Genomic DNA, 22,883 nt, shown 5'->3' with positions numbered 1-22,883 from the left:
AAGCCAAACCCATTTTACTTAAGGCATGAAAGTGTCTTCTCTTTCATTTGCCAGGAGAAATCACAATTCATTTTTCATAAAATGTATAAAATAACAAAAGTGATGCTCACAAAACACATCTCCTCGAAGGCTTTGCTCCTGTTCCACATGGTTCTTCAGGGCTGTCTTGTCTCTTTTCTCTTCCTCCAGCCCCTTGTTCTTTCTTTCTTCATTCCCTTTTTTTTCTCCAGTAGAGCTCGCATCTCTGGAAACGCTCTCTTCAGGGTCGAAGGGCCACAAGTTAACCTTAGGGCTCGGAGTCCCAGCAGGTTCTGTGATGACATTTTTAATTGTTACCTTCTTTTTCATGCTGTTTTTGTGAGCAAGCAACTTCTTGATTCTGTCTTTGATGGTACCAGGTGCTCTGACGACTTCCTTCACAGACTTCTCAGGAATAACTAAAACAAACAACAACCAGTGAGAAATTCCACATTGGCTGATAATTAGATCACTCACAAAAAATGGAGCTTTCAAAAAGTGTTAAAGTGCACTAAAGGAATGCTTCCAGAATCAACCCATATTTGGCTCTACCATTCGATATTTTAGGAAGAACTAGATTTGCATCTCTTTAAGCAGTTCCAGTGTTACTTAGTGTCTTAACTACCTTTGGTAGAGGACACAGCTGTGTTTTGCTTCAGAGACCACAATAACGAAATACCTACTCCTACCAAGCTGGGTTATGGATCCCAAAGTGATGGATTATCCAGGGTCCTCTAATATTTCTGTTTTCACGCAGGTATTCTCCAAAGCTAGTGTTGTCCAGGTAGCCCTAGAGATTTGTCCAAATGTGACGTTCAAAGATTACAGCTATAACATTAGGTTGAACCATATAAATTTGGGACCTATAAAAATGGTGATTGATGGTTCAGTGTGGACATACCTATTTTTTCTTCCCCATTCTCTGTCCCCTTTGAATTTCTTCACCTCAATCAATTACTATCTAAAGCTAATGATTTTATTTTTTGAACATTTAAAGAGAGGTTTCTATATTTACTGTCTTACATTCATTTCCTATTTGTCAGCACTAAATTAAATTGCTTTTAAAAATGCACCTCTAGATTGATTCATCATACCCCCAGAGGATCAATGATCCTTGGGAAAATATTAGTGTAGAGGAACTCAAGAGGTAGAAAAAAGATCATTTAGCCTAACACCTTTGTTTTGTAGATGAGGCAACTGGGTCATGTCAAGTGACTTGCCCAAAGTCACTCAGCTACCCATGGGCAGAGCTAGGATTTGAGGGTAAAGCAGATGAATGACTTCTTTTCCAGTCCTATTTCCATGACAGGTTTATTCCTCCTTTAGGGTTAATGGTTACTTTTCTCTAGACTGGTTTGAATTCCTTGAGATCTAGAATCTAAAGATGCATGCCCCCCTTCCAGGGACCTATTCGTGATAATCAAGATTATCCAACTGATGTTAAAAAGCAACTTTTTAAAAATTAAAAACACTGATCTTTAAAATGAAATACGTTGTCCTTTTACAAAATATCTAGGCATGTGCTAGTCTAGAACTAAGCAAGAAATGGTCTAAGGACACCTGAACCAATTTACTCAACTACTTGGACATTGTTTAGAGGGAAATGAAATAAGGGAGTAGACTGAAATACTATAGAATAAATCGGATTAAGATTTTATTAAAATATTTTTCTTGGCAGTGTTTTAATCTCTTCTCCTGCTCAGTTCCTTCTCCATCATTTGGCTGATGCAATCTGTACCAAAGTGGTAGAAAAATAAACAAGGAGAAGTCCACAATATTTTGGGTAATCAAAAGGAAAAAGAAAAATGCTTTGAAAATATATGTGCTCTTAATTAATACATTGCTTTCACTTTGAAATCAATATAAGGCTGTTATGATAAGAGCTCCATTTCCCTTTTCAATGAAATGTCCTAGTTATTTATCAATGTGACAGCCTATAGTTATAGGTTCAAAACCAACTACTACTAATAGAAGTAACACATCATTACTCATTTTCCTAACCTTCAGATGGCCTGTTTCAGCCTCTCTGCCAGAGGTCTCATGTTGAGTTTTGATTGTAATGTGCTGATCAGATATAGACCTTCCCCTGGAAGCCCCGCTGTGTAATTCTATCCATGGTTCCCTGAATCTTTTCCCAGGACCCAGCATGAAAAATGAACAGGAAACACCCATTCCCTGGAAATTTCCTTTATGCAATCAGTAACATAAAACTAAGGACGTTTAATAAATAACAAGGAGGGGGTTTCAACGCACACCAGGCAAACCTAAACATCTGCTTTCAGTTTTTGCTTTGAAGTTTTGATTTTTCTTTCTTTTTCTTTTTTTAATTTTTACTGGGGAATATTGGGGAACAGTGTGTTTCTCCAGGGCCCATCAGCTCCAAGTCCAGTTGCTGTTTTCTCAATCTTTAATTGCAGGGGGCGCGGCCCACCATCCCATGTGGGAATTGAATCGGCAACCTTGTTGTTGAGAGCTTGAGCTCTGACCAACTGACCCATCCGGCCGCTCCTCGATTTTTCTTATTGAAAAAAAAAAATCCCCTGAAACTAATATAAAAAAAAAAAATACTATCCAAAAAAAAAATAAAAAAATCAAGCCATCACAATCTTTGTGGTGTCAACAATTTCACTCCCTTAGTATGGTAAAGAGAGAGCTGGGGCAAGGATCAAAAAGCTATTCATATGCATGACTATGAATGGATAGATTTGGTTTTATCTGGATATTGCTGTTTCAAATATAGCATAACTGATTGTTTTCTCTTAAACATTTCTTGATTATCGCATCATCTTCTTGAGACTATAAAAATGTGGGAGGAAAGTGCAGTAGGAGGGTCTTTGACACATTTGGGGATCTCAGATATAAAAACAGGGAATTCCAGAGTTTTCAGATTCATAGGTCAGTCTTCTGCAGATGAAGTTGGCAACTTCTCTTGGGAGAGAGTTAAGATTTCTCTAAACATCCACTTGGTCCAAAACTTCTGCCGACCTGAAAATTATAACTTAGAAAAGATCACTGATGTGAGAACATCTTTTCCTCAGGAGGAAGATGAATGACTTTGGCTTTCATTCGCCTGTGCTCAGTTCACCAGATGATCTCTTATCTGGCAGGAGAAATGCTCCTGTCATCTGTGCTTCGGACACAGTCCCAAAAGAAGAGGCTTAATCGAAAGGAGGCTTAATCGTGGAAAGGAGAAACTTAATCGTGGAAAAGAGAGGCTTACTGCACAAACGACCCCAGGAAACGGGAAGTGGCAAGGATAACAGAAAAGCTAGCCAGGAGAGTTTGTCAGGGAGAGGCCCAGGAGAGCTCTCCATCCCAGAGGAGTAGCCGTGGGTCATGGGCCCACCCATCCTGCGTTAAGCACACAGCCCAGTTTCCTGGGTCTGACTCCTAGGTCTCACATCTTCTAGACATGTGCCCTCTATCCAATACTTAACTTCTCTTTGCCTCAGTCTTCCCATTTATAAAGTTGAGATAAGAATAGGGTTTTTGTGAGGTCTAAATGAGTGAATGCATGTCAATTACTAAGATCAGTGCCTGACATATATTCGGCTTGTGTCTGCAATTATTTTTAGAATTCACCACCAGAATGTTGAAAATCTGTTACTGTGTTAAAAAACAAATGTCCAGGCCATACCTCCAAACTTCTAATGCTTATGTTATAATTGAAAGAGAAAAAATTGGAATGGCCTGGGTAAAGCAATACCTATGTTCTTGAAAATGGTCTGTATAAACTGAATTAAATCAGAAGCATATTTCTAATGACTGAGGAAGCTGCTTTTTGATGGGAAAAATTGCTTGATTTTTGTAAAGAAGCCATTGCCACTATTACTTCCACTACTAGTGCATGATTACTGAGCATTTAATATATTCTGGGCTGGAGCTAAGCCCTTTATATGGACATTTATTTATTATGTGTGGATTATGTCATGAAATCATCAAAACAATATTATGAGCCTGATGCTATTATCTTTATTTTGCAGATGTGGAAACTGACGCACTGAAAGGTTAAATAATTTCTTTTCAGTCCACAGGTAGTAGGCTAGGAAGCCCAGAATCAAGCCAAGGTCATTTGATTCCAGGAGCCATGCTCTTGGTAACTCACTGCCACAGTGTCCTTTCCTAAATTGACTATTATTACCCAAGTTAGGTAATACCAAAATGTTGTTTTTATTAGAATGAGGTACAGCTGCTATCAAATTAAGGCCAAATTATCTAAGAGTGTTATTAATATTCACACATATTAGAACAATAAAAAAAATACAGATCTACATTTAGGGTGCTTCTTCCTCTGGGTACAGATGGTGCATAAGGATAATCCACTAACTCTTCTTCTGTATTGCAATGTAGAGTCTGGATTTTTGAAAACCCAATGAACTCAATGCAGAGCACATCTCAGAATTGCCCCACCCTATGAAGGGGAAGCTGGGTGTTTCTTTACAGACTCCTCGACCCACCGACCCACCGGTTGAGGGTTGTCCCTAGGGGTGTTAACTCTGTGTTGTACCTACAGGGCGCCAAGCAGCCTTCTAGAGAAAGCTGGAAGGCCAGAATGCAGAGACAGTCCACTGCTCTGGGCCTAGGGGTATGCATTGGAATATCTACCCCACCTCGCTGAAATTAGGGAGCTCCAACGGACTATGGCTTGGCTCGTTACAAGCACCCACCACAGGACTACCATGATCCCCATTTTGGATAGGAGGAAACTGAGTTTAGAGGGGTTTAAGAAACTAGCTAAAGGTCACAGCCAGTATGGATGGGGCAGAGCTCAGATTTAGATTCAGGTCTTCCTAGCTCCTAAGTCTGAGCTGCTGAGCATTACACCACATGGCCTGAGATAAGTGAGGCTGCAATGCACATGTTCAAATTTGGTGGTGTGATGTAGCCCTAGGTCACATCCAACATGAAAACTGATTTACCATATTTTGCCATGTATAATGCACACTTTTTTGCCCAAATTTATGATGGAAAAATAAGGGTGTGCATTATAAATGGGTAGTACTAATTCCACATCTACATAAATGTTTTTAATTCTTTTATTTATGCTTATGAGTTAAAAGTGTAACTCTAGAAATCAATAACGATATTCATATGCAAAATAATACCCTGCAATACGATAACTGGTTTTGTTGAACTTAAGATGAACTTGCAGTGATGAAGAGTTCTTGGCCTTCTAGGATGTATAAATATTGTAAATTTGTTAGCAGTACATAAAATTTCTTGTATACCTTGTGTCTGTTCTTGTGTTTTGTAATTATTTGTCACATAAATTTTCCCGTACCATAATGTTAAAAACTAAATGCTAAAATTCCTTTATAATACCAAAAACAAGTACCTAAATGTAAACAGATAAAAACTTGAATGAAAAAATGAAAACGAAAGATTTTTTTCCCTGAAAGTTTGGGCCAAAAACGTGGGTGAGCATTATGCACGACAAAATATGGTATTCAGTCTCCTCTCCAGGGGCCTCTCAAGGTTATGGCATCCCTTCCCCACAACCCCCCTCCCCGCCACCCAATGCACAGGCAGCCAATCTCTCTTTCTTTGAATAAAGTTCCAGAAGGACATCTTGAGCACGTCTATACAGAGGGATAGAAACCACAGCTAGAGGCTGCATGGCTGTTTAATCCCAGAGCCCCCCGCCTGAAAGCCTGCACAGTGAAACGCAGCATTTCCTGCTCCATGTACAGACAATTGGCGGCCGTTTTTAAGAGAGAATGTAACCTCCACCCATTGGGCTTAGTCTGCTTTGGGAAGCCACTATTATTTCACATTCCTTAAAACATTTATGGGCACAATTTATACTTTTCCATGCTAATTTTTTCTTCTAGACTACATGCTGCCCAGTTCTTTTGGCACATCTTCATGGAATTTGATTTCCAGACTCACTTTCTTTCGTTATATTCTTTTGTACACAGTCCGTCCAGGGGCGCCCAACCACAGCCCACTGGGGTACTGTGAACCTTTTATAGGTGTGTTGCTCAATGTTTATCATGGGGCAGACAATTTATTTTTGCCATCCCTGAATGTCCACTCTGTTGTGTCATTAGGAGCCTTGGCCGGATGGGGACATGAGATGTGATACAAGTCAAGGTACCGCTTGAAGCCATATTTACTAGAACATGTGGGAACTCTGCTAAAGGGTATATAAGAGAGTAGGGTCCGCGCAGTAAACAAATCTAGTCACACAATGAGCCAAAAGGACACAACCAGAGGGACAAGCCTGGATGACTTTAAACATTGTGACTTTAAACATGGCTGCGTGTCAGGGGAGTGATGGCACTATAATGGTTACTGTCTTGCCTTGGTAGACATTCCAGGTACTCACTGTGATTTCTAGTTTTCTTTTCTTTCGGGACACACAGCAGGATTACATATATATTTTTGTCCCTACTTCCAAGCCAAATTAACTAAGAGCTGGTGTGTTATTGGCAATGCTTCTTTCCCTGCTGTGACAAACCCTACAGCCTCGGACTGATACCATGGTACCAAAAGATGGTTGGGACCTCTGTCAGTCTGGGTCCCTAAGTGACTACATTGAGAGGAAACACCCTGATAACTCTCTTCAGATAGCATGAGTGAGAAACAAACCACTACTATTGTAGCTGTTAATAGCAGTAGCATTCTATTGTTATATATTCGGTTTATAAATTTAAGATTTTACCACCTAAGCAGTAAGGAATTCATAAGCAAGAACAGTGGGACTCTCTGCTACACATTAACAATGTGGATCCAGGTTTGAGGATGACAGATAAAGTGACATCAGCTTCATCATACTTTGTTTTGGTTGTGTATTGTGGAACTATTCCTGATTCACATGGTTAAAATCTTTAGTGATTCTAAACCCCTGACATTTTAGGATTGCTTCTTACTGCACCATGACCTAGCCTATCCGGACAGATACATTTGCTCAGTGTCATTTGTCCTTAAATCTTATTTTCAGTATTTTAAAGTCTGCTGTGACCAGAAAAATATCCAGAACCCTTGCTAGTCTTTGATTTAGTGCCTACAACTTCAGTGAGTGCTGGAGACGTAGTCCAATTAGCAAAGGAGAGAAGGCTGAGGCAGTTAAATCTTCAAATACTGCACGTGCACTCATGGGGGAGGGAGAGGGGAAAGGGGGGAGGGAGGGAAGGAAGGAGAGAAAGAAGGGGAGGAAGGGGACATAGAATGCTTTATCAGGAAAAGTTAGGGTGCCATGACCAAATGCTACTTACGAGAACACTGAAGTCCACTGCCTTTATATCCCTGCTTGCACTTGCATTTGAAGGATCCTTGGGTATTGAGGCAATTGGCGTAGAGGCTGCATGTGTGGGTATTCACAGCACATTCATTTATGTCTAAAAACGTGAACATCCGTGAACAACTTTGTGGTAACACAACGCGCTGAAAGACTATCATCCTGCACACTTGAGCAGCTCCAGGGCCAACCACCAACACCACCACCAAATTAAGTGTGGCCTGAGGATTGAGAGGTGTTCATAACTCCCCCACTTTGGCCCAGAGCCCTGGCTTGCCTCCTGCCCAGTATGCAGGCAGTGTCTACAGCTCATGCCCCCCATAGCAATCTCATCTGCTTATCAACACTGCTGAAATCTGGAAGACGTTTAGGTTGTTTTCTTAACTTTTTCATCTGTCTAATTTAGAACTAAATCACAATATCAGAAAATAAACTCTATACATGGAAGGGCTTGGAATTCCTAACCAACGAAGGACAAGCTGGGCTAGGAACTGTTGACATCATCTGCTTTCACAGGTAGTTTGTTCAAAGACTGCCAGGAGCAAGGGTCGGCTGATCTGAGCTCACCTGCTGGATTTAGACTAGGAGAGTTTGCCAAATTCCACCCAGGTGAGAGGTCCATTAGCTCATCACTTTCGAGCTACGCTTTTGTAGACATATGCACACAAAACAGCCTACCGTTATTAACTGCAAAGGGAGCTCAGAGGCTAATCTCAATCACTTTTAAAATCACAAAGATTTGTTTCCTTGGGAAGCTCTTCATGTGACTTTGCACCCTGTCCTTTGGAACCTCCCCATAGGTATCAGGGAACAGGCTTCTGCTCTGTGACACAGCATCCCTGATTACAGAGCTGGATGGGTCTGCAGCAGGGCGTGGGGTCCAAGCCCCTGAGAAATGAGGATTTTACCAGCCTGTCTAGGATGGCCTTTGTGATTGAGAAGATTTAAGAGAAGAGCTGTGGAAGCTTCACAAGATGGTTCAAAACCCAGGAACCGAGTGTTGTCCCAACACGATGACATGGGACGTGTCTAGCCTGGGATGCTTTGAGTGTAGGGTTGAAAGAAATCCTACTTTTTCCTCAACTGTTAGCTTTCCGTGTCACGTGCATGTTTGCTACACATGTTATGTGAATAGGATTCTACAGGGAGGCTGAATTTCCTTTCGCTGTAGGACAGGCCCCATCACACATTACATCAGGGAGACGGGAATGTTTCCAAGGGCTCCCCAAATACCCTACTTCACTTCTTCATCGAGACTTGGAATCCCTTCACTGAGGGATAAATATTTTATTTCCCACAAATCAGGCCCATATCTGAGAGCAGAATCTTATCAGAGTGGTTTAGTGACCCTGAAGAGGGGACATTTTAGGGGATGAGGAGCTTGAATCATGAAACGGCTGAAAGAGAGAGGAAAGAGCACGTGCCTCCATCTCCATCTATTTTTCCAAAGCCACCCCTAATGGAAACTGTCATAAACAGATCACTAAGATCAAGATTAAATAGGCTTTGTTATTCTTTCTTTTATCAAATACAAAAACTGCTTTACTGTTCCCATTTTTAGATATGTACCTAGATAAAGAATCAAAATTAAAAATGAAGCCAACCAAATTTTTTTTTAAAGGCCACAAAAATCATCTCAACATATTTGCCCCCATAACAGAACTGTACAGACTGAAGTTCCTTAATTTAAATCTTTACTGACTTGGCTTCATATAATTCAGGTCATCAGAGTTCCCTAAATGCCTGAAACATAAAAAGTGTAACTTTTTCTGTGTTGTTAAGCTGGTCGGTTACAGCAGATTGCTCAACTGACAGACTAAATCGAAACAGCTGTAGAGAAAGCCTACCGGTTTGGTGGAGACAGGGAAAAAGGAAACAGTGACACCAAATCTTACCTATACAGTCATATCGGCCACTGATATATTTCAGCTCAAAACCAACATGACATTTGCAGTAGTAGTTTCCAAATGTGTTCACACACCTTCGGTTGTAGGGGCAGACGGCTTTACCAGAGGCACATTCGTCAATGTCTAGGATGTAGAACCAGAAGGTGTCAGTGATAGTGAGAAAAAAATATATGCACATGCACGCACTCACGCGCGCACGTGCGCACACATACTACTTACTACATGTCTGCTGAGGGAATTAATATTTTTCCAGCTATGTACATTACACAGCATATACAATTTTTGAAAACAAAGTCAGATAGCCACACTTTAAGCCAAACAAATACACAAACATCTAAATTTTGCATTTTACAAAAGAATTACTTTATTAGCAAGCTCCTCCAAGTCCTGTAATATTGACCCAAATCACAGAAATGTGGTTTCCTAAGAATGCACTTAGATATAAATTGTGGGTCAAGTGTAATGACGTAAAGATGCAACGTTAGCAGACAATAGGCTTCCTTCCTTTTCTACCCCTGAGAGTCATGTTACACAGGTGTTGCCAGCCCTGTTCACCAAACCATTAGGACTCAGGCTTTGCTTTCCTTTCAGATATCAAATCAAATAGATGTCATATTGTTCTTTTGGAACTGTGGTTAAACAGACAAGTGGGCACTGGCTTATTTCCTTTGCATTCTTAAAAGAATAAATAAGTGATGGACTGACAAAAATTATTTTTCATGCACATCCTCTACCCCTTCCAATAAAAATGGCACCCAACAAATTAAAGAGGTGGGTGAAAATTTGGATTCAGTTTGGTCAGGAATTAGCCTTGTCATATAAATCTTATGTTACTACAGAGTACTAACCCCTATGATTCTAATTAAATCTTTGATTACTCTCAAAGAGCAGAGCCAAAATTTTCATTTACATGATTTTTAAAAAGTATTTAACTGATTTAGGACCTATTTGGCTGAACTTTCTAAATGCAGTTTATCAAGTTATGTATATTTAGGATAAATAAACATCCAGCACCTTGACTGAAAAACACTGAAAAACATTTCTACTACAGTAAGGAAGTAAGAATATTAAATCATACTGGTATTTCCTTATTTAGATCAAAAAGATTAAGAACTCTTTCAACATTCTGATTTGGTTTGACATCCTTTATTAGTGTTATATGCTCCTTGCTTTAAATATTATGTATATTTTGTGCATTATAATTAAGTACAGTACTATGAGGATATACAATTTGGTGGTTAAAGTAAAATGTGTAGGGTAAATATACTAAAATAAAATTATTTTTATTCTTTTTCCACTGTGGCATTAGGCAACCCCAAAATAACAGAGAAGTGTTCTTTCTAGCATCCCAACGTATGTCAAGAGCATATATGGGTAAAAATGTTGCCTCCGAAATGGACATACATCTGTACTTTTGGGAGCTTGTGATGTCTAGTCAATAAGCAGACTGTGATAAATGAAAAAGGAGGAATTCAGTAAAGGGAGCAGTGGAGGGAAGAGCAGTAGGAGTGGAGGTGAAGTCAACTGCTTTACCCAAACAAACTCTTCCGTTTGAGGCCAGGCGGAGTCCCGAGGACGGACACAGACACCGTGGCCCTTCCTCCGTGTCTTCACAGCCGTACTGGCAGCTTGTCATGGCACATGTTCTCAAGTCTGAAAAAGTGGGCAAGGATTAGCCTTTTCCTTCCAAGATGATCAACTGAGAAACAATCTCTGAATTCGGGGGTATTAGACCTAACACGTGGATTGTTTTGAAGGGATAAGCTTCATTATTTGAGAACCAAATGGAAGAGCCAAATGGAATCTGGGCAGGGGTGGGGACTTGGTGGCCCTACAGTCTGTTTGGTTGGCCCATTGAATTTGACTGTCTTTAGGCAGGGCACACACCCCCCAATTCCCAAAGATTGCATCTCTTTCTCATCCTGCGCGAGCTCTAATTGCCGCTTTATGTCACCTGGCTGGTCTATATAGTTTGAAATGCAATTTCTGACGTAAGTGATCAATCTGAGTAATTAGGGTAAAGTAATTCATTCTAGAGATCTCACCATGCATGCGAGTCACAAGATTTGGTCTTTTAGATGCCAGTATTAAAACATGGGGCAGATATTGCTGATTGGCTGCCCGAAAGCCATTTTGGACCCCTTTTCTCTTGTCACTCCCATCATTGAGGCTGAAAAGCCAGATATTTGTATTTGTTTTTTTCCCAGTTTCCTTTGAAGCAACTAGGAGTGGCCACATGACCTAGTGATGGCCAAAGAGATATGCAGATGAGTCTGATGGAAGGAGTGGGACTTCTAGAAAAGATGCTGCTGCATGATAAAAGGGGCAGGCGTGAAGAAGTGTTCATTCACTGGTGTCAGTCCTTTCCCTTTTGTCTTGTCTACCTTAAATGTACATGCGATATCTGGAGCTGGAGCAGCCATATTGTGACTATGAGGCCACAAGCATGAGAATGAAATCAATATCCTGAGGATGGCAGAGACTGAGTATTTGCTGAGCTGTTCTGGAACTGCCTGCCTCCAGCTTTTTTTTAGCAAATGAGATAATTTAGTTGTATTTTCCTGCACTCATTGCTAAACATAACTTACGTCACAGAGATGCATTTCCTTAGCAGGGGTCCAGTATGTGTGGATCAATTTCTATAATGGGAGCATGACGAATATACTCCCTTCATCTACCCCATCTACAACATGCCAATCACCCAGCTGGACAAAAGAGACTGCAAGGGGTCAGGTGAAATACAATCAGAATCCAGGAGAGAGGTCCAGGGCTAGCTGGACACTTTGAGCTATAAACACGGAGGCACAGGTAACGTGTACATATATAGAAATAGACAAAGGGGGTACAGGGCTAGATACACAGGCTAGGGTAATGTAACAAACACCTACCGATGGTTATATTTCTAGTTTATTCTTCCTTCTCTTTAGTTGTCTTCTTTTAAAATTAATTTTCAAAATTTACCTAATTCTATCTTTCCATTGGGAGAAAGATATCTTTTTTGGCACTGACTAGGCTTTCATGGAATGTTTTAGAAACATCCATTAGCATATATCTTTTCAAAAATGTTAAGTGATTACTATAAAAGCCTAGATAGTGGTTCCCACGGAGGAGGGGGGTTCTGGCAAAGTTCTATTTGGTAGTGGTTACATGGGTGCTCACCTTATAAGAATTCATTAAGCTATGTGTTTGTCTCTTGTGGGTTTCTGTTTAATTTATAATAGTAAGTCTTTAAAAAAAAAAGACTCTTTGAATGCCTGCTTTATCTCTTCAGCTTGCTTGCTAAGAAGAATCTAGATGACTAGTGGTGTTGGGGCGCTCTGCCAAGGAGGGACAGCACAAGGACCAGCCAGGGCAGCCGGGAGCTGTGCGTTAGCCAAGATTTGACAACTGCGGGAAAGCCCAGGATGGGCTGGGGAGTCCACGAGGCTGCAACCGTAGGAAGCTGGCAGAAGGCACAGGCTCCAGGCTTGCTGGGGGCTGCAGGGCAGAGGAGAGAGATGGGGAGAGGGGAGGGAGGAGGGGCGGGGGAATGGAGGATGGGTTTACCTTTCAGTCACAGCATAAAACTTGAAAAGCCTTCCTTCTCAACAAAGGAATGGATATAGACTCTTACCCTCCCACAGGACATGGGTTTCTCTTTATCACAGAAGGCTTTTCTTTTTGGGAATGTGAATCACAATGTATTTCCAATAAAAGTGACTAACCTTTGAGCATGGGGCAAGGGGCATGAGAATGGTAGTTGGTGTCCCAAGATGATGTCCCAAGATGGGAATTTAAATTTATTACCTTCCCAAAACAATATGCTTATTTTCCTGAAGGAAGCAAATACATCCCTGCATATATAGTGATAGATAATTTATTTTTCTCCTCGGCTAGTCTTTCTATTTAAAAAGTCAGTGTCCAGAATAGCCACATCCACAGAGACAGAAAACAGATGAGTTGCTGCCAGAGGCCATGGGGGGAGGAGTGGAGAGTGACTGCTAATGGATGTGGGTTTCCTGTTGGGGTGGACAGGATGTTCTGGAATTAGACAGTGGTGATGGTTATACAACATCGTGAATGTATGAAATGCCACTGAATTGTATACTGTAAAATGGTTAATTCCATGTGATACGTATTTTACCCCAATTAAAGAAAACAGTGCTCACAGGTATTTTAGCCTGGGGCGATGCTAGAGTTTGTGTTTTTTTTTCAATCACTCAAGGTAACTTTTCCCCAAGCATCAAATGGCAAAGTCATGCCTCAAAGGTTGACTGATACCAGCCCAGATATTGAAACTTACTGGCACACGTGGCGTCTGGCATGAGCATGTGGCCGCTGAGGCAAAAGCACTTGTAGGTCCCATGAGTGTTCACACACCTATGTTGGCATGGCCGGGGCTTCACTCCACACTCATTCACATCTGCAAGGGGCAGTTAGAACATGGAGAAAGGTAAACTGAATCAAGAAACATCCAGATGTGGAACGGAGTTGGCTTCCCTGGACATGGGGCCATGACTCGCCTCTCCTCCAACCTGCATTAAAGGGTTGGTGAGGATGTGGGTCAAATGGAATGGTCGTACACTGTTGGGGCACTGTCAGTGGGAACAGCCACTCTGGAAAACTATTTGGTGGAATCTACTAAATCTAGATCTAGACAGACCCAAGACCTAGCAATTCCACTCCTGGGTGTTTACCCAACAGAAACGTGGATATAGCTCACCAAAAAACTCCCAACAGGAGGATGGATAAATGACCGGTATACTCAAAGGAATACTACACAGCAACGAGACTGAACACAGTACAGCTACAAGCAACAGTGGATGAAGCTCACAAACACGACTGAGTGGAAGAAGCTGGATATGTGTACATTGAAAACCAGGTGCAACTAACCTGTGGTTTGAGATGCCAAAATATGGCTGCTTGTTGGGGGTGGGGGCAAGTGACTGGAGGGGAGTGTGAGGGGTTTCCAGGTGGGCTGTGAAGTTTCTGTATCTTGATCTGAATACCAATTACAAGGGTATTTTTGAAAATTCATTTATCTGTACATTTTTGATACATGCACAGTTCTGTGTGTATACTGCTTGAGTAAAAAGTTATCAATAAACAATTTAGATCATACTACGTTTAATGCCAATCCCAAACAGCCTATGACAGATGCCAACAGCATAGCCTCCTTTCAGTTGTTAACATTTTAGAAGGCTCCTCAATACCAAATTTGTAAATTAAAGAAAAAGAAAAAAGAACAGGAAAAAAAAGGCTGTGAGGCTGTGCTCTAAATGCTAATAATCAGTTGGTGAGATTGACGGTGGCTTTCTTCTCTGTGCTTTGCAGTGTTTTATAAAAAAATTATAAACATTAAGAATCAATAATTTTTTTATTCAAATGAAAAATGATACAGAAGGAGATAAAACCTTGAAAGTGACCATGGGTGGAGGGGCTTGTGTTTGCAAATGCTGTCATGGGGGTACCTCCTGTCTTTACCCTTCAAGGAAGATAGAGAACTAGAAAACAACCACATTCCTCCTAAGGCAAAAATTCAGCATGGCAGCAGGCAAAGTGCATCCTTGGAAAAAAGGAAGTGGCCACTTTTGCCTCTGAAAAGGACCTTATATGGGGATTTTCCAACGCTCTAGCTAGACATCTGAAAGCCCCTCTCCATTGTCTATCCCCTGAACCCTACCATCTCCCGCAAGGATCCTAACCACGTCAAAAGAGGAAGTTGAAGAAAGCTGATTGGACACAATGGGAAATCCAGGAATACCCCACACTTGGGCCTCACTCGTCTCTTGGAAGAAGCATTTTTGGGAAAGACATCAGTGGAGGACTGAGGCCTGTCGCCATTAATGGATATATATGGGCTTTGATCAGGCTGCCCCGAGGCAGAGAGGCTGTGGGGGAAACACAGACAGTCTCAAACTTGAGCCAACTGGGCCACTCCCTTAATGTTAATATTTCACCGAGACTTGACAACCAGCATGAAAATTATCTTCTCTATTCCAAATCTCTCAGAAGGTATCTTGGTAGAGAATCCAAGACATTTGGAAAAATAGGTTTTCTGGTGTGACACCACTAGTAAGGGGACAGCTGAATTATTACTTATGAGAGAGAGCATGATTTTGGACGCATCTCTCTCTAGCAGCTGGCTGCGGTTCTGGGAAGCACCTTAGGGCACTGGCCTCTACGCTGGAGGTAGGACATAGGAGATTGAGGGACGCCTCTCTCAGGCTGCAGGGCTGGCAGCTCCAAGAGACGCTGTTTGTGTATACAGCTAACCTCTGGGGTTGGGGCAAGGGCTGGGCATGGCAGCGTGCAGTGGGTGCCTGCCCTTCTCTGCAACTCCATTCTCCCTTCTGGGACCCTGGCAGCCTTTTTCAAGGGCAGCTGAACTTGATTCGCAGCTCTTTGCTCAACTGCATTATAGGACTGGGGGCACGTTCTTAATTGTTGCAGGTTCTTTCATGCCAGGGTTTCTCAATCTCAGCATTGTTGACATTTGGGCCAAACCATTCTTCGTTGTGGGGGTGGCCCTGTGCACTGTAAGTAGCAGCATCCCTGGTTTCTACCCGCTAGATGCTGGTGGTAACCCCTGCAAACATCTTCAGATGTCTACTGGGGTAAGGTTCCCAGATTGAGCAAATGAAAATCCAGGATGCCCAGGTTCGCCTGGAATTTCAGATAAATGACCAGTACTTTTTTTTAGTATACATATTCTCCCATGCAGTATTTGGAGCATAAATTATTTGTTTATCTGGAAGTTAAACCTAACTGGGGATCTGTATTTTATCTGGCAACTCTTCCTAGGGGACAAAATTGCCTAGATTGAGAACCACTATTCTCAATATTATAAATAAACTCCTTAATATTTTCAGCTAAATAGTCTTTGACAAAAGCCACAAGTTGCCTTTTAAAATGTCAATTACAATAAAAATATGCATATCATTCAAACCAACAATTCCAGTTTTAGATATTTATTCTATAAAAATACCCACTCAAGGTGCAAGGATATACACTGAATGCTATCTGATTTAGCTTGGCAAATCATTGGAGACAACTTAGATGATAGTGGTTAAAGTATTTTTTATATAAATAATGAAAGCATTCATACTATGGACTAGGACACAGGCTTAAACAGTATGACGTGGCTCTGTATATGCTGCCACGGAAAGATGCCCATGAGAAATACTGAGGTCTGTACTATCACAGAAGAGGCCCGCAGGGGGGTAGGACAAATTGTTAACTACGGCTAGAGCAGGGACTGAGGGTGGACACTCACTTTTTAATTTATATCCTTTTGCATTGTTCGATATTGTTAGTGAAAAATATGCATTACTTCGCTAGCTTAAAAACACAATAAAAGTATTTGTTTAGAGAAAGAGACCTTTTATCTGACATCTTGAGAAAAGCATCAGAATTACTTCCATTTTTCTGGGAGAAGATATTGACTGAAAATTCTAGTTCTCAAACCACTTTCATTTGATGTCTCGAGTTGAAACCTATGAAATTCTGAGCACTCTCCTGTGTCACAAGCCCAGGTGCAGTGATGGAAATGCTTCGGAAAGGTCTAGGGTAGGTTTGTACTAGGACCCTGGTCTGTTGGACTGACCTTGACTGCAGGTTTTCCCGGTGTATCCTGGGAAGCATCTACATTTGTTTGGTCCCACACACTCCCCAAACTTGCATCCAGGTTCACACGTAGCTGTGAAAAGAAAAGGTGTTTTGAACAAAGATAAAAGAACAGTAGCAGTTAGCACAGAAAAACACACGCGTGTCAAACTCAGCCGCCTTCTGTATAGCAGAGAAACCCATGGGGACATATAAGGGATGGTTTGCTTCCTCTCTGGTCTGTTTTCACCTTTAAGATACTGGAAAGTGTTTTCCTTGTAAACTAGATCATACCCTACTATTCCTCCACCCCAATGATGCAAGTTGTTTTAACTTTGCTTAGCACTGCCACACCTCCAGTGCCATTCAAAGAGAACGAAAGCCTCCCAGACCACAATCAGCCAGTTTTGCATGTAAACACAAAAGATTTAATAAAGGAAGTATAATGTGTGAGCTAGAAGAGACTCCTGAAGAAAGTGTTATGAGCCCTCTTTTTCTTTCTGTCACTTGCCTCTTTTGCTTCCATATTTCCTGTCCTATTTTCCATTTGAATGACCAAAATCTTTTGCGTGCTGTGTGTTATCAGTAGAAATGAGCAACCCACAGACTGGAAATGGGGAAGCACTACCTTTAGCCCTAAGGATGGGAACAAAAGGCCTAATGATGATGATGATGATGGCATGACAAAGGCAGGATTTGTTTTTCTGTTTTATTCTGTATTCAGACACTTGACACAAATTAGGCACTCAATCAATATTTGTTTGCTGAATGGACTCGTGGGAGAAAACACAAGGACAGGATGCTTAACTGATTGCATTGGGGGCAAGAAAAAAAGTAGATTTTTTTTCCTTCCAAAGATGCTGGAAAGTCTGAGTCTAGCTCATAGGAAGGAGATAAGGAAAAAAAGCAGTAGATAGGGAAAAAATAGGAAAATGGGAAAACCCAAAGCAAAGAAGGGGAGAGAAAAAAAATAATGAGAGAGAGAAGAGGCGTAGGGATTCAAAGGCCCTCAGCAGTTTTTGGGTCATAGTAGGAGCTCAGGAAGTAGTCATGGTACAAAAGCAAGACTCAGCATTTGCCCTGGAATGCTGACTTCTCTGCCCATTGATTCCATGGCTCATAGTAGGTCCACCTCTAAACAAGCCTGTTCCTACAGACCCCAGCATCTTCCCCTTCACCCCAGACCCTTGTTTATATTAATGTCACCATTCATATCCGAGTTACCTGGAATAAGAATCTGTCATCTGTTTTTTCTTGTCCCCAAACCAGACAGTTACATCCTATCCCTGTTCCTGTCACCAGATGGCTCACTGAAGAAATTTTTATCTAGCTAATGGGAATCATTTTGCCCAGATATTACACCCCACACTTCCTTTCTCCCCGCTTTCCCCGCCACTGCCTGTGACCAGTGCTTGATGATACAGGAGTTCAATAGCTTAGCCCCTGGATTCTGGGCAGGACAAACTCTGTGGTGCAGTGAACACCCCAAGGCTCCCTGCGGGGTCAGAGAGCTTTGCCCAGATTCTTTGTCTGTTCCTTCATGCCCTTACAGATTTCTCCTGACAGCACCCCTCTGGAGACTATTTGCACATGAATCCCCTTTACAGGCTCTGATCCTAGGAAATCTGCTGTCGGACATGAGACTAAACTGATGTTCCAAAACCATAGGTCTGATCACGCCACGCCTTGTACAGAAGTCATCAAACAATCTTTACTGCCTCTTGAATAAGCCACAGGAATCATAACTGTGATCTGGCCTCCACCATCTTTTGCAGCCTTAGCTTACTCTGTTCCTTACACATAGGTACCACTCTGCTCAAACTAGATTGCCTGCCATTCCCTAGACCTACTCTGTGCTTTCTGCCTCTTCCTTTCTACTGTTACCCCACCTGGGGCACCCCTCCCTCTCCTTCCAGTGGTTAATGTCCTTCAGATCCTTCAAGGACTACCTTGCTTAGTCCCTTCTTCCAGAACCCTTCACAGATTTCTCCAGCCACATGTGAACTTCCACTCAACTCTGAGAGGGCCATGAAACTTTGGCGGGCTTCCCTTGTGAAATCGATCAGTCTCTACCTTCTTACATAATTAGACATATATTTGGCTTCTATCTAATACCTGATTCTAAGCGCCTTTAGAACACGGACTTAAACATTCTCTCTTTGTTTCTTGTGCTGTGTTTAATAGTACTGTGAACTTATTTGAGTTAGATACTCAAATTGTTTTGAATAGTAAATAAAGTAATAGGTGTAGAACTTTTAACAGGGCAACATTTTATGGCTCTGAATAAATCATAAGTGAGAAGGTGGGGGGGGAAATGCTTCCCAGGAAAATTCTTCCACTTTTGGAGACAAAAGAGATACAATTTGATCTTTCCAGTGTCTATTTTGTTGTACATAACTACTTGGAGATGTAGCTTTAAATTTAGATGTTAGAAAAGTAATCTTTGACTTTTTGAAAGTCCTGAGGACCTCTGACTGTTCCCTGGAAAGCTATTTCCAATGTGGTCCAGATAGGAAGGCCCAGGATCAGTGCCAAATAGAACACAGGAGAAATGGTGACTAATACTCTTGCTGCTATAAGGTCAAACTCCAGAAAGATATTTTCAATTCATAGTAACTTCAGATCTGAAATTTCAACAGCCAATCCATAGCACAGGGAAATTCAGTTTATGTCTAAAATGGCCCGAAATTCAAGTGTGCCTTAGACCAAGTAAAGCTCTCTTGTTCCGTTCTCCCCAGAACTCCTCCATCTGCAGCTTTTCATTAGGGATTTGTTCATAGACAACTCTTTAGCCCATCTGGCTAAATGATGTACATTTCAAGGTTAATGACATCAAGTTGAGCAGATCCTGCCTGAGGAGCAGAGACCAACATCTAGAAATCTCTGGCATTTAGGCAGGGCCTTGGAGGAAGGAAGGGTGAATAGACGGATGGAGGTGAAGGCCTGGGTGGACTGGGGTCTCACAGGCTGGGGTCTGACTCTGCTTGTTTGGGCAGGCTGACCCGAGTTCTGGTCCCATTACCACGCAGCCCACACTGTGGCTTAGAAGTCGGTGGTCTGCCAATCAGGGACTAACCGCACTGTTATTTGGTGCTTCAAGGAGCCTGTGACTTTGCTGTCAAGGAGGGCCATGCAAATTGGATAAACTATGACAGAGATTTTAGATATAAAATTCATGGCAATGGTATTAACCTGAACATTTGACTGGGGCAGTGGGGGTGCTGACTAGCTCTTCAGCCTGCCAAACGTGCATAGTGAGCATTTTGCTTGAACACTCCGTGCTGCTCTTTTAACACCTTGCTTTAAATTCTATCATGCCTATGGTATCGTAGCGTCCACAAAAGCATGAAGAATGTGATTGGCCATGTGCACCATGGCCAAACTGCTCTGATCCAGTTACAGAACAGCCCTTCCAAACAGCCAAGGCTCACCCTCATTTATTCACCAGAAACACGCCAAGTTTTATGGCAGGAGGTGCTGATGTTCGTGTGACTGTAAAAGAGATTCCAAATCATGTGTCTGACCTGGCTTTTGCCCCTTTCCACCTGACTGACTTCAAATAAAAATGTGTTATGTTGTGTCTAGAAAAAGAATAAAGCAACACTTAATTCCTCCATCACCTGGTATTCTAACAGAAGTCTGTGATGAGTTATTAGCCCTTCCTGAATTGAGGGTAATTTATGAGGCATTTTCTGTGTGTGCCAGGTGAATAGCATGCCCTTTAATGCTCACCCTCTTTACCCCTGAAGTAGGGAATACTCTCTCCACGTTGCAAAAGAAACGGAGACTCAGTGACCTTGCCCAAGGTCACCCACATCATTTTGGTTCTCAAGACAATGCTTTGATCATGACTATCAGTGTGAAGACCTACCCCTCTAATTGACAAAGTCACAGGGGGATGTCTAACTTTCTTTATCTAGATGGGCAAAAATGATCTTCAAATATTTTTTCAAGTATCTTCATACTCCTGTCAACTAGTCACAAAGAAGCTGTGATGGTGGGAGGTTTTGCGTAATGAGCATGTAGGAGCAATATCAGTGTCTTCCAATGTTTCCTAGATTTAGGATATTATCAAGCCCTGCCCTCATCTATGGTCTATCCAGATATTTTTGAACCAGATAGAGAGGAGGGGGTTGGGGCAGGGGCAGACCATCAGAAAGAAGGTAGCATTGTTATTCTTAAAAACAGCCAATTTGTTTGTGCTTTACAGTTTACGATCTAATATGAGGCACACCAACACCTAAAGTGTACGGCACATGCAGTCGTGTGTGTATCCCATTTAACAGATGAAATTGAGATTTAGGCATATGCGACCCAGGAACACAGGGACAGTAAGGCCAGATTTCTGCCCTGAAGGAGTACGCCTCAGCTCAGACGGTCAGCTGGGAAGAATGAATGCAGATTTGATTCGTCTACACTGCGAGTGCTGGAATATAAAAAAGTCATATAAAAAATAAAATGCCACAAAACTCTATGCAAATCCCTGTCCTCCCCAGCCCTCCTGAAATTATCAGAGGACTCTCTCAGAGTTCCTAACACATGGTCTGAGAAACAACATCTAAAATGAATTGTGGTTCCTTACTTTGAAATTTGTACACAGAAATCAGAAAAATATTTAAAATCTTTGCATATATCATGTATCCTTGAAACCAGCTAGAAACTGGCACAATGGGCTTTCAAATGTGAGTAACAAAATTATAAAGTAAATGGCTTACTTTCATGTTTGTGACTAAAGCCTACTGGTTGGGTGATTCATAATTAAAAAGTGTATTTCATTAGAAATCAGTTGGGAAAAAATTATAATTGGAGAGAGGTATTTATTGACCTATTTTTGCCCAACTCAGATTAAAACAGAAATAATAATAAACAACCCAGTCATGCTTGCTAAGACAGCGACAGAAAAAAGTGGCAAGGCAGGTCTCTTAAGACAAATCATGTGTAGCATAATGGTGTCAGCCACATTTTGGACAGGAAGACATCTCACAGGAACCTCGAGTTTGGATGTTGGCAGTTAGCCATGTCTCTCTGCTGAGGAACCCCCTGGCTTTGGTGAGAGCTACAGTGTCACAGATAAAATGCTGAAGACCCTGGCCTAGCCCTCGAGCACAGGGTGGTCTGAGTTTTTATAAAATTACCTTCACAGACTCCCTTGCTGCTCTTCCTCCAGCCATAGCAGCAGGCCAGTTTGGTTCCATAGCGACAGACCCCAGGCTGGAGAGCTGGTGCCGACAACCCGTGATCGCTTGGACTGTGGATAAAGAGCCACATGTCAGTACTGAGAAAACAGAAAGGGCAACAGAGACCTTCCCTGCTACTAAATGAGCAGCAGAGATGGCATTACCTGGCTTTTTCAACAAGCCTGCCCTAAGTGCTAAATTCAATTTTAAAAACCTGAATTTCGGGTGGCCAGTCTGGGCTACCATCCCATGCCAGCACTTGCAATAATTAGTGTTGTTCATTTTTTTCTTCTGTGTTTTAAGAGGATTGGGTTGCGGAATCTATAAAACCAGCTCACAGAAAAGTGGCCTAAAGTTTGCTGATGAACCTCATAGCCAATTTTCCAGTCTGTCCTGTAGAGACACAGTGGCTCCCCAAGTCTGTGTCTGTTTTAGTGCAGAGAGTGGTAATGTACCTCTGTGTCCCAGACTGGAGCACTGCATTGTTACCCCATTGGCCACCTGGGAACCATTGGCCAAACTGGAATCTCCACACACTATAGTCAGGTAAGACCTGGAAGGGCTCCAGATACTTCAGCAAAGGCTTCCCATGTTACAGATGCGGCAAGTCCAGCCCAACGGAGAAGAGGCTCCCGCAGCAGAACCAGTGGGCGGGATTCCAGCCCAGGCACCTTCTCATTCCTCACTGCTTCCTGGAAACACAATTCGCTAAACTCTTTAACTGTAGAGCAGGGGTCGGCAAACATTTTCCATAAAGGGCCAGATGGTAAATATTTTATGCTTTGTGGGCCATACACTCTCTGCCTGATTGCAAAAGCAGCCGCAGGCAATAGTAAACAGATGGGCGTGGCTGTATTCAATAAAACTTTTTTTTATAGACACTGAAATTTGAACTTCATATACTTTTCATGTGTCATATAATAGTGTATTCTTTTGATTTAGCTTTAACCATTTAAA

The 22,883-nt window shown here is 41.9% G+C and overlaps 1 protein-coding gene across 2 annotated transcripts in view; it reads right to left on the bottom strand.

The window, feature by feature from the left end:
- EGFL6 (EGF like domain multiple 6) overlaps positions 1 to 22,883 on the bottom strand; it is a 52,666-nt gene that overhangs the window by 12,323 nt on the left and 17,460 nt on the right. For both annotated transcript variants that reach the window (XM_019746249.3, XM_019746250.3), the window contains exons 2-8: positions 21,885 to 21,997; positions 16,751 to 16,843; positions 13,448 to 13,567; positions 10,699 to 10,818; positions 9,154 to 9,288; positions 7,236 to 7,358; positions 111 to 437 (exon numbers count right to left, since the gene is read on the bottom strand). In XM_019746249.3, coding sequence (XP_019601808.3) covers positions 111 to 437; positions 7,236 to 7,358; positions 9,154 to 9,288; positions 10,699 to 10,818; positions 13,448 to 13,567; positions 16,751 to 16,843; positions 21,885 to 21,997 — 1,031 coding nt within the window. The remainder of the gene's footprint in view (positions 1 to 110; positions 438 to 7,235; positions 7,359 to 9,153; positions 9,289 to 10,698; positions 10,819 to 13,447; positions 13,568 to 16,750; positions 16,844 to 21,884; positions 21,998 to 22,883) is intronic.

This window comes from Rhinolophus sinicus, chromosome 18 (genome assembly GCF_057876585.1).
Source record: "Rhinolophus sinicus isolate RSI-liver-muscle chromosome 18, RSI-T2T, whole genome shotgun sequence".
Taxonomy (NCBI): Eukaryota; Metazoa; Chordata; class Mammalia; order Chiroptera; family Rhinolophidae; genus Rhinolophus; species Rhinolophus sinicus.
Note: the sequence above shows the minus strand (reverse complement) of the source record. Positions and strands in the feature narration are given on the sequence as shown.